This window comes from Pseudorca crassidens, chromosome 3, assembly GCF_039906515.1.
Source record: "Pseudorca crassidens isolate mPseCra1 chromosome 3, mPseCra1.hap1, whole genome shotgun sequence".
NCBI lineage: Eukaryota > Metazoa > Chordata > Mammalia > Artiodactyla > Delphinidae > Pseudorca > Pseudorca crassidens.
In genome coordinates this window covers 102,123,649-102,137,942 of record NC_090298.1, presented here as the reverse complement: position 1 = coordinate 102,137,942, position 14,294 = coordinate 102,123,649, and the positions used below count along the sequence as shown (strand labels likewise).

General features: G+C 35.1%; 1 protein-coding gene across 8 annotated transcripts in view; it reads right to left on the bottom strand.

Annotated features, from left to right (window-relative positions):
• Positions 1 to 9,800: 9,800 nt before the first annotated feature.
• Positions 9,801 to 14,294, bottom strand: part of CSNK1G3 (casein kinase 1 gamma 3) — a 128,599-nt gene continuing 124,105 nt past the window's right edge. For all 8 annotated transcript variants that reach the window (XM_067731579.1, XM_067731582.1, XM_067731581.1 and 5 more), the window contains one exon: positions 9,801 to 12,216. In XM_067731579.1, coding sequence (XP_067587680.1) covers positions 12,162 to 12,216 — 55 coding nt within the window. In that variant the 3' untranslated portion in view covers positions 9,801 to 12,161. The remainder of the gene's footprint in view (positions 12,217 to 14,294) is intronic.

Sequence of the window (14,294 nt, the reverse complement as noted above, 5' to 3'; positions counted from 1 at the left end):
GATAGGGAGTTTGGGATTAGCAGATGCAAACAATTATATATAGAGTGGATAAACAACAAGGTCCCTGTATAGCACAGGGAACTATATTCAGTATCCTGTGATAAACCATAATGGAAAAGAATATGAAAAAGAATGTATATATCTGTATAACTGAATCACTTTGCTGTACAGTAGAAATTAACACATTGTAAATCAACTATACTTCCATAAAATAAATTAAAAAAAAAAAAGAATAGCACATGTTCACAGCTGGATAGCTGTATGATCCAGTCCTGTAGGATCTAAGAAATCTGACAGCCTTCTTTCACTTCATCCCAACTCTGTTCCCTTCAGTTCAAAGTGGCAGTGTTTCTCCTGGGGTAGTTGATTTAGTCTGTGGTTCACACCCATATTAATCTCCTTATCAAATGGTTGTTCAGCCACACTCTTACCGTTCTCCTCAGAACAAGCTGTTCCATTTTTTGCAATATGGATAGGCTGAGAATTTTCCAAATCTTTAAGTTCTGGTTCCATTTTGCTTAGCAATTCCTTCTTCAATTCATCTCTGTCCTCTCACATTTTACTCTAAGCAGTCAGGAGGAACCAAGCCCCTCCTTCCACACTTTGCTTAGAAATCTGCTCAACTAAATATCCAATTTCATCACTTACAAGTCTTACCTTCCACAAAACACTATAAGACAGTTCAGTCAAGTTCCCTGCCACTTTGTAACACGAATCACCTATTTTCCATTGTCCAACAGTCTTTTCCTCATATTGATCTGAGACCTCACTAGAACAGCCTTTACTATCAATTTTTCCACCAACATTTTTTGCTGGCATAATTTATGTATTCTTACTAAGGAGATGGAGGCTTTCTCTACGGCTCTCCTCTTTTCTTTCTGAGTCCTCACTAGAATCACCTTTAATAGTCCCATCATGGCAATCTCAGTTTTATCCAGCATGTACCTCAACATTTTTCCAGCGTCTACCCCTTGCCCAATTCCAAAGCCACTTTTACAGTTTTAGGTATTTGTTACAAGAGCATTCCATTTTTTTGGTATCAAAATCTGTGTTAGTCGGCGTAAGCTGGCAAAACAAAATACCATAGACTGGGTTTCTTAAACAACAGTTCTGGAGGCTGGGAAGTCCAGGATCAAGGTGCTGGAATGGCAGATTTGGTACCTGGTGAGAGTCCTCTTCCTTGCTTGCAGAGGGCTATCTTCTCGCTGTGCCCTCACGTGGCAGAGAGAGAGAAAGAGAACTCAGGTCTCTCTTCTTCTTACAAGGACACTAACCCCATAGTGGGGGCCCTACCCTCATGACTTCATCTAATTACCTCTCAAAGGCCCCACCTCCTAAAACCATCACACTGGGTGTTACGGTTTCAACATATGAATTCTGAGGGGATACAAACTTTCAGTCCCTAACGGTTCCCTTAGAGATGAAATGGATACCCAGAAAGATTGACAAAGCTAGTTAGGGGTTAATTCCTGAACAGAACACATTTCTAATTTCCTATTCCAGTCCTCCTTCTCTGAAGCCAATGTGTCCCTGCTGAGGTGGAAGAGAAGAGAGAGGGAACATATGACACTTAGTCACTAGAATCACTACCATCTCTCTCAGTAGCCTTTTTTTCTGTTATCTCCAAAATAAATTTAATTTCCCCATTGATTTGTTCCTTGCCACAAACGCATCATTCACAGATATTTGAATTACTACAAACATATGCCTCAGTTTCATGCTAAATGTACAATCGAGGTTTCCATCACATCATCTTTTCCTTGGTAATTTTCTGCCCTGTACTGCTTAAATGATAGCCAACAGCTACTATTAATTGAGCACCTATTACGAGCCAAACTTGGCTACAATGAACATATCACATCTTCCTCACCAAAACTTAGTAAAATCAGTGTTATTAATTTCCTTCTTGAAATGAGGCAACTGAGGCTTAGAGAGGTTAAGCAGTTTACCCAAGGTCATAGAGCCATCAAGTGTCAGAACCATGACTTACTTAAACACAGGTTTATCCAACTACAAAGTCCAAACCTTCAACCACAGCATCCTATGCCCTAACGGTGCCCAGTTTCTCGCTGCTACCTTTCCTTCAGGGTCCCATACCCCCCCCCCCCCAGTAGCTGAGACTCTAGCTGCCCAACACCACTGATAATAGTTGATCCTTCTGTGAGAGACCTAAAACTCAGAGCTGTTTCTCTTAACAGGTACACAAAGGAGGCTTAATCTACTTTGCCAAGCAGGCCTTCTTGAGAAATGAGTCGGCACAAGTAGATAGCCTTGACCATGAAAGCTTTGTTGATCCAGGTGTCAGATCTTGCTTAATACATTAGGATAGAAATCTTTCTATATACTATTAATATAGAGAATATATAGTTTTCTGTTTTCTTAAGTACCACATAAGGAATGAATATGATATTCCCCGATGACTTAGGGCAGTACTTTCCAAACATTTTTTTACATTAAAATCCATTACTCAAAAAAATTTTTTTCCTAGTACCTCAATGTATCAGTCGGCTTCACAGAAGGAGAGAGGGAACACAGAGTAATAGAGAAAAATGTAAAAAATGAACTATTTACAATGGTGCAGCAGGGTTTAGGGAAACCAAAAAGGCTGCTAAAACCCCTGGGGTGTGTCACGGGAGGAAGGCTGCTGCTGGCCAGCTGCCTTTCAGGAGTGTGGCCCCTGGAGTGAGGCACTTCTGCTCAGCTGTTGTCCGCAAACGTGGGGCTGTCACTGATTTGCTCCGCTTCAGAAGGCTGGAGTCAGGTTGCTGTCGACTTGCTCATTTTCAGAAGCAGGGCCACTGCAGTGATATTGTCACTGATTCACTGTCAGCGCTTGTGAATTGATTGGAAGTTATCTTGATTAACAGTGGTTGCTTGTTCGCAACTTAGGACTTTGACTAAAGAATAGTCTTAAACCTTTCTTGAATGTGAGAAATAAGTACTTTCAATTCTTAGTCTCTCTTTCGGTCTTCTACCAGCCAAACCTGTAGAAGAGACCATACAGGTTTGTCCGGATGTTAATGTGTCAAGGTACTATTTTCAGCTGTTGTTGCCATTTAAGTAGCTTAAGCACCAATTACTGTGGAGGAAAAATAGCTCTAATTGCCAAATTTTTATAATTCATTTTATATATTTACATATTTATACACAATTTATAATATTAAATTCCAAAAAAAGCTGACTATAGAATATTTAGGGCATCCTGACAAAGTCAGTATGGGATTCAGGACAAAATACAAAGTACAAGAAGGAAGTAAGTGATTTTCTTGCCCATATGGTATTTTTAAATGAGACTTTAATTTCCAAGGCACAATTTAAAATGGGTAGAATGTCATCTCATGAGATATCGGTATGAGTATATTTGACTTGTTAAAGAGATTTTTTTAACTGAATGAGGATGCGGGTGAAAAGATCAGATAAAAAACAAGAAAGTGGCTGTTATATACACCATCAGGTTAGAGATGGCCAAGTGATTCACTCAAGAAGAGAACTTAAGCAGGAAGTTTGAAAACAACACCCAGCAGTCTTCACACTAATGTACAGACAAGAGCTATAAACAACAAAACTTAGATAAAAACAGGGCATGGTAGATATGACACAGGAGTTACTGATACTGGGTATGGCGAGATTCCTGATTGGAATACACACAAATGAGAAGAGAGGTATAGGGAAGTATCCTGGACTTATAACACTGAAATTTGGACACCTAAGGTAAAATGCACTGTGGAAAATATGTGGGAAAAGAAGAGAGGAAAACATCAGGATACAACTATGAAAATACATTACAGAATGCCAGGCCAGAAAAAGAAAATCAGATTTAAGCACATAGCCCATTGCCTGAAACAAGGTGTTAAAAAAAAAAAAAAAAAGTAGTTGAATACATAAACCTTAATTTAAAAAGCCCAGAATTGGGAAACAAAGTTTAGTCATGATACAGGGCTCCGATTGTCCAAACAACATCTCTCTTATTTTAACATAACCAGAGCATCTGACAATTCTTTATATGCCAAAAAAACTAATCTTCCAGAAAATAGAGATAGCAAAAATTGAAATTCCTACTCTGGACCACCAAAATGACCAGCAAGAAGGAAGTAATTGATAAAGTGGTAGGGTCAGGAATCTTGAGACAATGTGATCATCTCATCTTAAGATTGGTGATACCTAGTGAAGGGAACTCAAGACTGTGATTCCAGTTCTGCAATTAAAAATGGTTCTGATAAGGGGGGGAAAAAAGGAGCAAGCCTGCAAAAAATGTCTCTTCTGACAAGTTTGACTCTTAAAAGACTGGAAATAAATAGAGTGTGCATAGCAAATGAATATAAGAAATGGTAAAATCTTTAACCCCCCCCTCCCAATTAGCTGATGATTTCCTAAAAGGATAAAAAAAGCTAAAGTCAATAAAAAAGGGTTTTATAAACTACATGTAGAGCCAAATGTAAGGAAAGGGTTGAAGAATGACAAAAAGAATGTAAGACTTAGCTTCTTTAAAAATTTTCTTTTACCATCTTTTTTTTAATCAAGAATGATCTTCAGTCTAGAAAGTTAAGTGGGGGATGAGGGGGAAAAGCAAGAAGGAAATGAAGCCCATCACATGTACAAATATTTTCAAAGAACAACTAAGTCTCCAGACCTGGACAAAAGCCATCCTGAGAGACTTGGCAGATGGTAAATGGAGCAAGGCAAAAAGACTAGACTGGAAATGAAATTCCTATTTTAAAAAAAGAAAAGGGTAGATTATACAGCTACAGGTTGGTAAATAATGTTGAATCCAAGTAAGATTAGACTGAATTAGTTAAAAGGCAATTTGTAATATTAGAAATGGTGATCTTTAGAAGTAAACATGGATTCACTAGGAAAAGACATTGCAAACTAAATCCAGTTCCTTTTTCAGATGGGATAATGAGAATGGGAGGGCAAAGAAATGGACTGAATGGTTCACCTAGATTTCAGAAAATCATAAATAGCTAATGGTAGTCAAGCGGTAGAGAAGGATTAGAGAGACCTCTTAGGTATCTGTTATGCGTTCAGTGGATTGATATTCACCTTAAGGCAGGATTACAGTGACTTGATATAGGGTTTTGCCCTTGCCCTCTGCTGTTTTTTTTATCAAAAAAGGTATAGAATTAATGATTTTGAATTTATCAATGCCATTGAGTCAAAATAGTCAATTGTGCAATGCGATAGAATTAGTGTGCAAGTATTTTTAAACAGATAGGAATGACAGCTTCAATCTAAGACACAGTTTAATAAATACCAGACCTTGTTCCTGTCTCAAGGAGCAGAAGCATACACTCTGTGTGAGAAATAAAGGTGCTGCTCAGTTTTCAATTATAGTTTACCATGAAAGAAATGGTAAATGGCAGCTTGCATGGAGAGCTATTATAAATATCATTGCCAAACTTCAGAGACATGCTGCAAAGAAGGCATTACTCCAATCTGAGGTGAGGAAATTGATGCTAAGAAGTCAAATAACTTGCCACAGTTCTCACAAGGAAAGTGAAGAAGCTGAGAATCAAATTAAATTTGTTTGGTCCCCAAATTCATGCTCTTTCCAAGACCATTCACTGCTTCAACATCTAAGTTCATATGGGAGCTGGAATTATCTCATTTATTTCTAACTCCCATAAGTGCTATGATGCATTTTCTTGAACATTATCATAATTCTTGATGTTACTTCAAAATGACCCTTCCTTTTATAAAGTGAAGAAAAGTTATCTTTTGATAAGTTGTGTCACTCAATTAGATTAAAAAAAATTAACCTCCAACATCCATATCTTTCCAATGTGGTCTAGAACAGAGGTTGGCAAACTACAGTCTACAAGTCAAATCTAGCCCGCCTCCTGTTATTACTTGGCCCACGAGCTAAGTATGGTACTCACATTTTTAAATGGGTTAAAAAAAAAAGAATACTTCATGACACATAAAAACTATATGAAATTCAAATTTCAGTGTCCATAAATAAAATTTTATTGGAACACAGCCATACTCGTTCATTTACATATTGTCTATGGCTGCTTTCATGCTACAAAGGCAGAGTTGAATAGTTGTGACAGAGACCATATGTGGTGCTCTCACTGCTTTACACTGCTGTTCAACACACTACAAATCTCAGTGATGCAGTTATAATTTGACAGCATTTCAAGTGCCACACATACTGTCATACAGACATTTTATTATTTTTTATTACTAATGAATATTAATTATGTAAAAAAAAGTAAGGTGAACTTTGAGTGTTGCGCTTCTAAGGCACAGTTGAACGTGGATTATTTTGTTATACAACTATATGGCAAAGCATCATGTTTATTATGCAATGACACTTCAGCTGTGTTAAAAGAATACAATTTATTTTCACATTACCAGACTAAGCACTTATCACAATATCCCCAACTCACAGAAAAGCAACAGTAAGAACAATTAGAAAACTTTAAAACAGAATATCTCATCACAATAGAATTTATTCAAACACACAAAAAAAATGAGAATGAGGGTGCAAGCCACTTACTTTCCAAGTGGCTCATTTGTTAGCCAAGCAAAGAATGCTCTTTATTGATGGTGAGTTAAAGCTAATTGTGTTTGACTGCAGCAGCTAAAAAGTGTGTCCAGAGGAGAAAAACATGTTGAAGACCACTAGCTTTTTAGCAAGGACAGTTGCTTGAAGACATCAATTGCCAACTAAAAGACAAGGCAAAATGATTTGGCTTTTGAAGAGTCAACAGATGTTACCAATACTGCCAGCTATTGATTACTAGGGAAGTCAATACTGAGTTTGAAGTGCCTCAAGAAGTACCTTCTGTGAATAGTCTCCATGGAACAACTATAAGAAAGAATATTTTTAAAGAACTTAAGAAAACATCAGTGCTAATTAAAGGAGAATCTGCTAAGATGTGAAGTAACAATGGTGGTAAAGACATGTGGAGCAGAAAAGGGTTTACTGGGCAAATTTACAAAGCTTGTGAAAATGTAAAATGTTTAAAGTCAATGTTTATGCTTTATATTACTCATCAGCAGGTATTCTGTGGGAACTATTTGAATATCACGTTAATGAACTAGTAAAGTCAATGGTGAATTTCATTCACTCTTGGCAGTCTTAACTATCATTACTTCCATTTTTATTAGAAACAGAAACTGAATATCCTGACTTGCCCAACTACACAGCAGTTTGATAAAAGTAATAAAGTTTTATTGCAATTTTTTGAGCTCAGGACCAAAAGTGAATTTTTTCTGAATGAGTATCACCCTCACCTATTATTAACGAACACTGAATGGATTTGAAAATTAGCTTTTGCTGCAGATTTGATAATGTTTCTTAATAACTTCAACTTAAAAATTACAAGGCAAAACAGCACTTATATGTGAAATTTATACTGCAACAAAGTCATTTTGATGACAACTAATGCTGTTTAAATCACAAGTTATGTCAAGCTGCTTTAGACACTTCCCATGCTGTCTAGTTAACACGAGCAGCAAGATATCCATTCCCACACAAATTTGCAGTGGATGTGTTTTCCAAACTCAACTGCAGTTCCAGCTACATCTTTGGATCTCAATCCAAGTGCACAGGAAATTTCCATATTACAAAATCCACTTAACTGTATAAATAAGGAGCATCCATCTAAACTTTAAAAGGAAGTAATTAATCTGCGATGTAATGATATGTCAAAGGCAAATATCAAGAGCAGAATCTAATGGAATTCTATAAACACCTTCCAAATGGTGAATATGCTCAATTAACATCCACACACTTGTGGACTGATAACAGTATTTGGTAGTATCTTTCTGTATGAAGACATTTTCAGAGATGAAATACGTAAAATCACATTACAGATCAGCATAACAGATGAACATTTGCAATCGATTTCAAACCCCAATTAAGTGAAATATTATCCTCTCAAAATAACTTAATTTTTACCATTAGACCTGTATTACAAAAAATTTGTACTCAAGTGTTCATATATATTTTTAATTTCATCAATAAAAAAGTAGTGGAAATTTGTTTTCTTTCTCATTACACAAGTATATAAAAGCCTTAATTTTGCCTTTTGGCCCATAAATCCTAAACTTTACAAAAAAGTTTGCCAACCCCTAGTCTAGAGCAGTGCAGGAGTGTTCTTCAATTTGAGTAAAATCACAGTATGGTAAACATTGCTGTGAACAACTGTTCTTTCTAAAACCATGTTCATATCCCAGCAGTATTACCTGATAATACTTCTATATGTAGTTCTTTCTTTGGTTACGATCCATGTATTCTTATGAAGTAAATTTCCTAAGAAAATAATATGTGGGTCTGTATTAGAGATGGTCAGAGAAGAAACTAGTTAACCCAAACATCAGCAAAGCTTTATAATTCAATTTATTTCTCTTCTAGCAGAAAGGTTAGCTTTTAACTCTACTAATCCAATTCTATCACAAAAACCTTTAAAACTAAACAAAAGCACATCAAATAGGGTACTTATGACCTGTTTTTACCTGAGTCCAAAACATTTTTCAAATGTATTCATTCACTATATTAGTGATTTCCAATAATATATTCACATTAATAAAAGTCTCAGTAATAACAATGTTTTCTAATTTAAAACAATTAAGTTTGCCTTTATACTCTATTTTGTTTTTCTCACCATGACTGAAGATATCTAGATTGCCTGCGCAGAATCCATTCACTCTCCTTCTGGTAACAATATCCTCATTTCCTTTTGGGGAACACCCCCTTCTACCTTATTTCTCAGTTCAGTGTGTCCTCTGAAGATGGGAGAACAACATTCCCTGGGTCACAGTAGTTGGCTCGAGGGTGGGCATGTGAACCAATGAAGGAATAAATGTCAGTCTTAGGCTTTTGTTGGAACTGTTGAGAGAAACTGTCCTTTGTTTTGGCTGAGATTATGGCAGAAGTCTGAAGCTGCTGGGTGGTCACTTTACCATCACACATGAAGAATCTCCCTGACAATGAAAACAGCAGAGTAGGAAGCAAAACTGAGAGATACAGAGAAAAACAGACTCCTGAACTTTGCACCAGGATCAAGCATGCCTGAAGCTACTCCTATCACTGGACTTTTCAGTTAAATGTAACAATGTGCATGCCTATTGCTGAAGCCATGTTAAGTTTCTGTCACTTGCAAAAGCAAAGGGTGCTAATGCAACTATACAGTCATTCAGATTGAAACCTAATCTTAGGTCAGATATTTCTAGACAGGGCCTTTTAACCCATGCTTAACCTGTTACGTTTCATCTCCATATCTTATTCTTTCTGAATGGTGGTGCTTAATGGACACACACGGGCTTAGTGTGTGCTGCTTTGACTTATCTTACCTTTGGCATCTTTCAGTAAGCAGAGCACCTTAAAGCACCTAGCACAATGATGAACTGTGAGATACTGTCACAGATATATGCTCTTTATCTGGAATGATATTAAAGTCGTTCACTTAAAATTGGATTTAATAATATTTCATTTCTGTGAACATCATAATATGACTTCATTTTTGAAAAGGAATGAAATGATTCAGTTTGTTTCCCTCGGTTTATTAGTGGCATTAGTTCTAATTAATTGCTCTATTAAGGAGTTCAGAGAAGTATAAAAAATTTTTTTTAACTTTCATTAAAGAAAGCTTAGATACTTCCAGGTATGTACTCTTTACAATAGGGTTCCAACAAAGCAAAACAAAATCAAAAAACACAAACGAATGAATGTTCCTTTAGCTCTGCTTTTCACATTTAGTAAATTAAATAAACTGAATTTTTAAAATTCCTGTCTTCAATTAGTAAGTAGCATTATTTTACCCATATTAGAGGAAAGGGGAAAGAGCAAGTTTAAAAAAACTACCTTTATTTTTTATTTCTTTTTCAGTTACATACTTTTAAACAGGGATGTGTTTCATTATTCAGACATTCAGGCAATGTTGACTTCATTAGTGTTGACAGAAAAGAAGCATAAAAATGCAAAACATTGTTGGCTTAACCTGAACATACCTGCATTACCTATTATTGACCAGTTTGTGTTGCCAAAAGACTTATTCCTTGGCATTAAAATGGAGCACTTAAAAATATTGCTAAAAAGCAAATGTCTACACACTGGTCTTTGCAGCAAATAAGGGTATTTATAGTTTTAAAATATTTTAAGTCCATAATTGGATTAATATACACACCTTCTTATGTATAAGGAGTTCAGATCATATAAACACTGTACAGTCCAAAAACCCTACTGAGAATAAAACTAAACAGGCTTATGATAAGAAATACAGATATCGCATGTATTTACAAATATCATAGACACACAAATTTGGTCAAATACTGTAAAGAAAGAAGTGGTTTCACATTATAATGGCCAAAACATCCATCTACCTTGCTCAAAGCAAACAAAAATAAAAACTCAGTATGTAACTCCTGTGGTTTAAGACATCATGACAGTATACAAATAGATAAAATGGAAACTGTTGACCAAATTATACAAGTGTTTTCTAGGCTGAGTGTAGGTCTTTAAAATCAAGAACTTATAAAGATCATTCATAGATTCAGAGCAACAATGATAATGTCCTGATTTGCGGTATTCATATGGGTGCCTAATTCATCAAAAACAATGCACTGAACTTTTGGCTAATAAGAAAAATAAATTACAAAGTACAGTTAAATTCCTGTAAATGCAATAATGTCAAAAATGTAGATTTATTTACTTTAATTACATATTTTAAATGTTACCTTGAGACAATAAAAATAAATAAGCATGCCCGGAGGCACACACTTAAAGACAAAAAGAAGGGGCTAAGTGGAAGGAGTAAGCAACAAGTTCATGAAGGAAAGGTGAATGTGAGATTTGAACAACATAATTATCTTTCTAGCCAGTCTTTTTGTCTTAACTCTCCTTGCAAATTCTGGCTAGTAGAATGTGACAAAAGTATACCTGTGTCTTCATGGCTTAAAACAAAGCATACTTGAAAAGTGGAATGGGTTTCCTTTTTTTACAGAACCATTACTTTGTTCATATGCAGGCACTTCAAAAGACTATGGGGACAAAGCACCTGACCCATCCTCTCCAAAATAGTTTTCAATCATCACAATTATGCTAAAAAGTAGGAAAATTCCAGAGAACCAGCAAAGTTGAATACAAGAGACTAATGTGTGCAGAGGGCAATAGAGTGACCCCGTTTTTACTGCTGAGGGTCTTTTTTTAAAATCAAAGGGCAAATAATTAATAAACAGACATCATTGTGTGGCACATCCAAAGTTTTCTGCTTAAGGTGAATGTAATCGTTCAGCAGCAGGTTTCAGTGGGATCTCCTTAGATTTCAGCCTCATATGATGCGGTGAGATTCACATTTATTCCTTCTCCTTAGTGTATTTTTCAAAAAACTCCAACATATCTCATTTCTCAAAGTATTCATTTCTTGCTGTCTAACATACATTATTACCTGGAAGCATAAAGTTACATTATACAAATATTTTGCATTTTTAAAAAATAAGCGCTTTTGCCACTTCGACAACACTGTACTTCACTTAGTGGTGCAACAAAAGCAGAGCTCATATTTACCACACTACTTGTGATTCATTTTACCACTACCATCTGCCAAACCTATAGAGCTTTTTCCTCAGTACCTCTGGGCAGTAACTGTACCATGATTTCACAGAGAGAATGTTAATATGACTCATGAATAGCAGTACCGACAGTAACAGTGAAATCAATGCAGATGTCACACAGATAATGATCTTCTCAAGGGATAACTTCTTTTAAATATTTGGGCAACTCTGTTTTCTCTGTTGCATTATCCACTGGGGAGAAAATTCCTCTTTGATTATTCTCTCACAGAAGTTATAAAAATCAGATTAGGTATATAATTGGTTGACATTTAAGATACTGTACTGCTTTCTACAACAGGAGGAGAGCTTCTGAAAAATGTTCTACAGAACTGTAATTCATCAATACCACCTCATTGGTCCATTCCATTCAATGATGGGCAAAGCACTCATGTTTTGACAAAACTTTAAAGCTTCCATAAAAGTTAAATTAGAAAAAAATACGAATGTAAGACAACCACAAAATGAAGTATGAAAGTATGACATTTTTGTTTCTAACAGTGAGTTCTTGAAAATATATGTGGTCACTACAGAGATGATTTTAATCACAAGACAGCAGATGAACATGTAAGTAACTCCCCATGATCTGTCTGTGTCCAGAGTCATTTGTGGCGCTGTATGGTTTTCCTTTTCCTTCGTTTGAAAAAGCAGCAGCACCTGCAGATGGAGGGAAATACTCCTTTTATTATAAAAATACTAAAATGTTGCAAAGTAAGGCTGAATCTATCATACTAATTTAAATGCCATAGAAAGCCACGGGCTAGTGCAACATAAACAGTGAACATACCAATGAAGCATATATATTAGTGAAACGATGGCAGAGTTGTTACTATCATTTCATCAGTGTGCCTTTTTAGAATAGCAAGACATTCTATGCAACATTAAAAGGAGCCACTAAACTGAAAAGGCTCTGCACGAAGACTAACTAAAAAGCCATAAAGTTCTGAACCCCAACTGACCCATCACATTCTATTTTAGATACTAATTTCTGGCAATGGCATGCTGTTATATAAAGTTCATTTTATGTATTCTTTCCCTTTTTTCCTGGTATTCATATATGATTGTTGAAGCCATTGTTAGAAAAGCAATAATGAGCCTAATTTGGGGATTTTATTTTCATTAAGAATTAGTTTAGATTCCAAAACTAAAAAGATAAATCCCCAAAACACTCTTCAACAAACATTTTCCATCATATTTACGAAGTGGAAGAGAGAAAATACATTAAATAGAGTAAGAATGCTAAGATTGGCACTTTTAATTCTTTAGAGGTCAAGCTTATCATGTTATTTTAATTAAGGGAAAAATATGCTTAACATTTAAAACAGCATAATCAAGGTGATTCAGTTTTGCAATTGAAAACTCATTCAGTTTTTGTAGTCTATTTAAGAAATATCTGGTTTTTACTCCTAGGTGGAAAAAACGTAGACATGATCCCTGAGAGAACTAGTTTTTCTCACAGTAAATTCTCCTAGTCATGAGAAGATGCAACACATGTAGAGCAATGCTGAGGTTGGTATGAACTGAAAGTTAAATGAAAATCACTGATCAGCAACCAACAAAACAAATACACACACATGTATATATATTCTAAAAGTCTAGCATTCCTTCAAATAAAGGTCTGGCCGTTTTCCCCTTCCATACCTAAAAGAAAGTCAATCTATCAGAATATCAAGATGACAGGTACCACATCTAGAGAGGCTCCTTTTTTTTTTTCCCACTGAAGTCCTTACAAAGATGTTCCTTTAATTCTTACCAGCCCACCTTCATAAAACAATATTAGCTCAACATTTTCAAGCTAAGCATAAAATAAAAGAGACCATGGAGCCTCAGGTGTCCTATCCAGCAAAAGATCATGGAAGATGGAATAAAGGCTAGATATCATTATTTCTGTGAAATAAATGTAAACAAAAATCCACACTGTCCAGTTAAATTACATACTCTCTCCACTCACATTATCTTTAGTCAAAAATAATTTCAGACCATTTATTGTGATTTATGCCATAATTATGAAATCACTATGGGGCATTCAAAACCAAATTATACAATTGCATTCAAGTAGTACATAATGACTAGACCATGGAATGTGAATAATTCAAAATTGTATATATCAGCTGATAAAGATTCAACTAGAAATATGTGCCGTTATCAATCTTGACGGGTTTTACTCTTATTGAGGTAACTACCAGAAAGAATGGAAATAAATTACCCAATCAAGGGCCTTAAAAAGAGACACCACTATAAAAGAAGACTCTAGCCACAATACATTTTTCCTAGACTTAGAGAAGTAAGTCAGAATTTTCTAACTGTTAGGTACCTAATACTTTCTCAAATCTGTTATATATATTTTCTAAAATAAAAAAGCAAAACAAAAAACTACTAGGAGATAAAAATCATTATTCTAAAAAGAATCTTTCAATTAAAAACTTAGAAAAGAGTTAGAAAATGTCCATATTGTAGAAAACAAAATATTAAAAAATTGGTATTTAAAAGAAAGACCAAATAATTAGAATATTAAATTTAAGAATATGGGCATATATCAATGGAACTTTATTGTTTAATAAATATAAAGTTTTATTAACAATGTTCACTGTTCCTAAATAATGTCATTTGTCTTTTCAAATTCCAAAGTATATTCTTTTAAAAAGTTTTCTACTAATAAAGTGTTGTAAGGTATACATAAGCCTTTTGGAATGGGGAATTGAATATAATAGATGTTTTGATGAACAAGTTCAAGT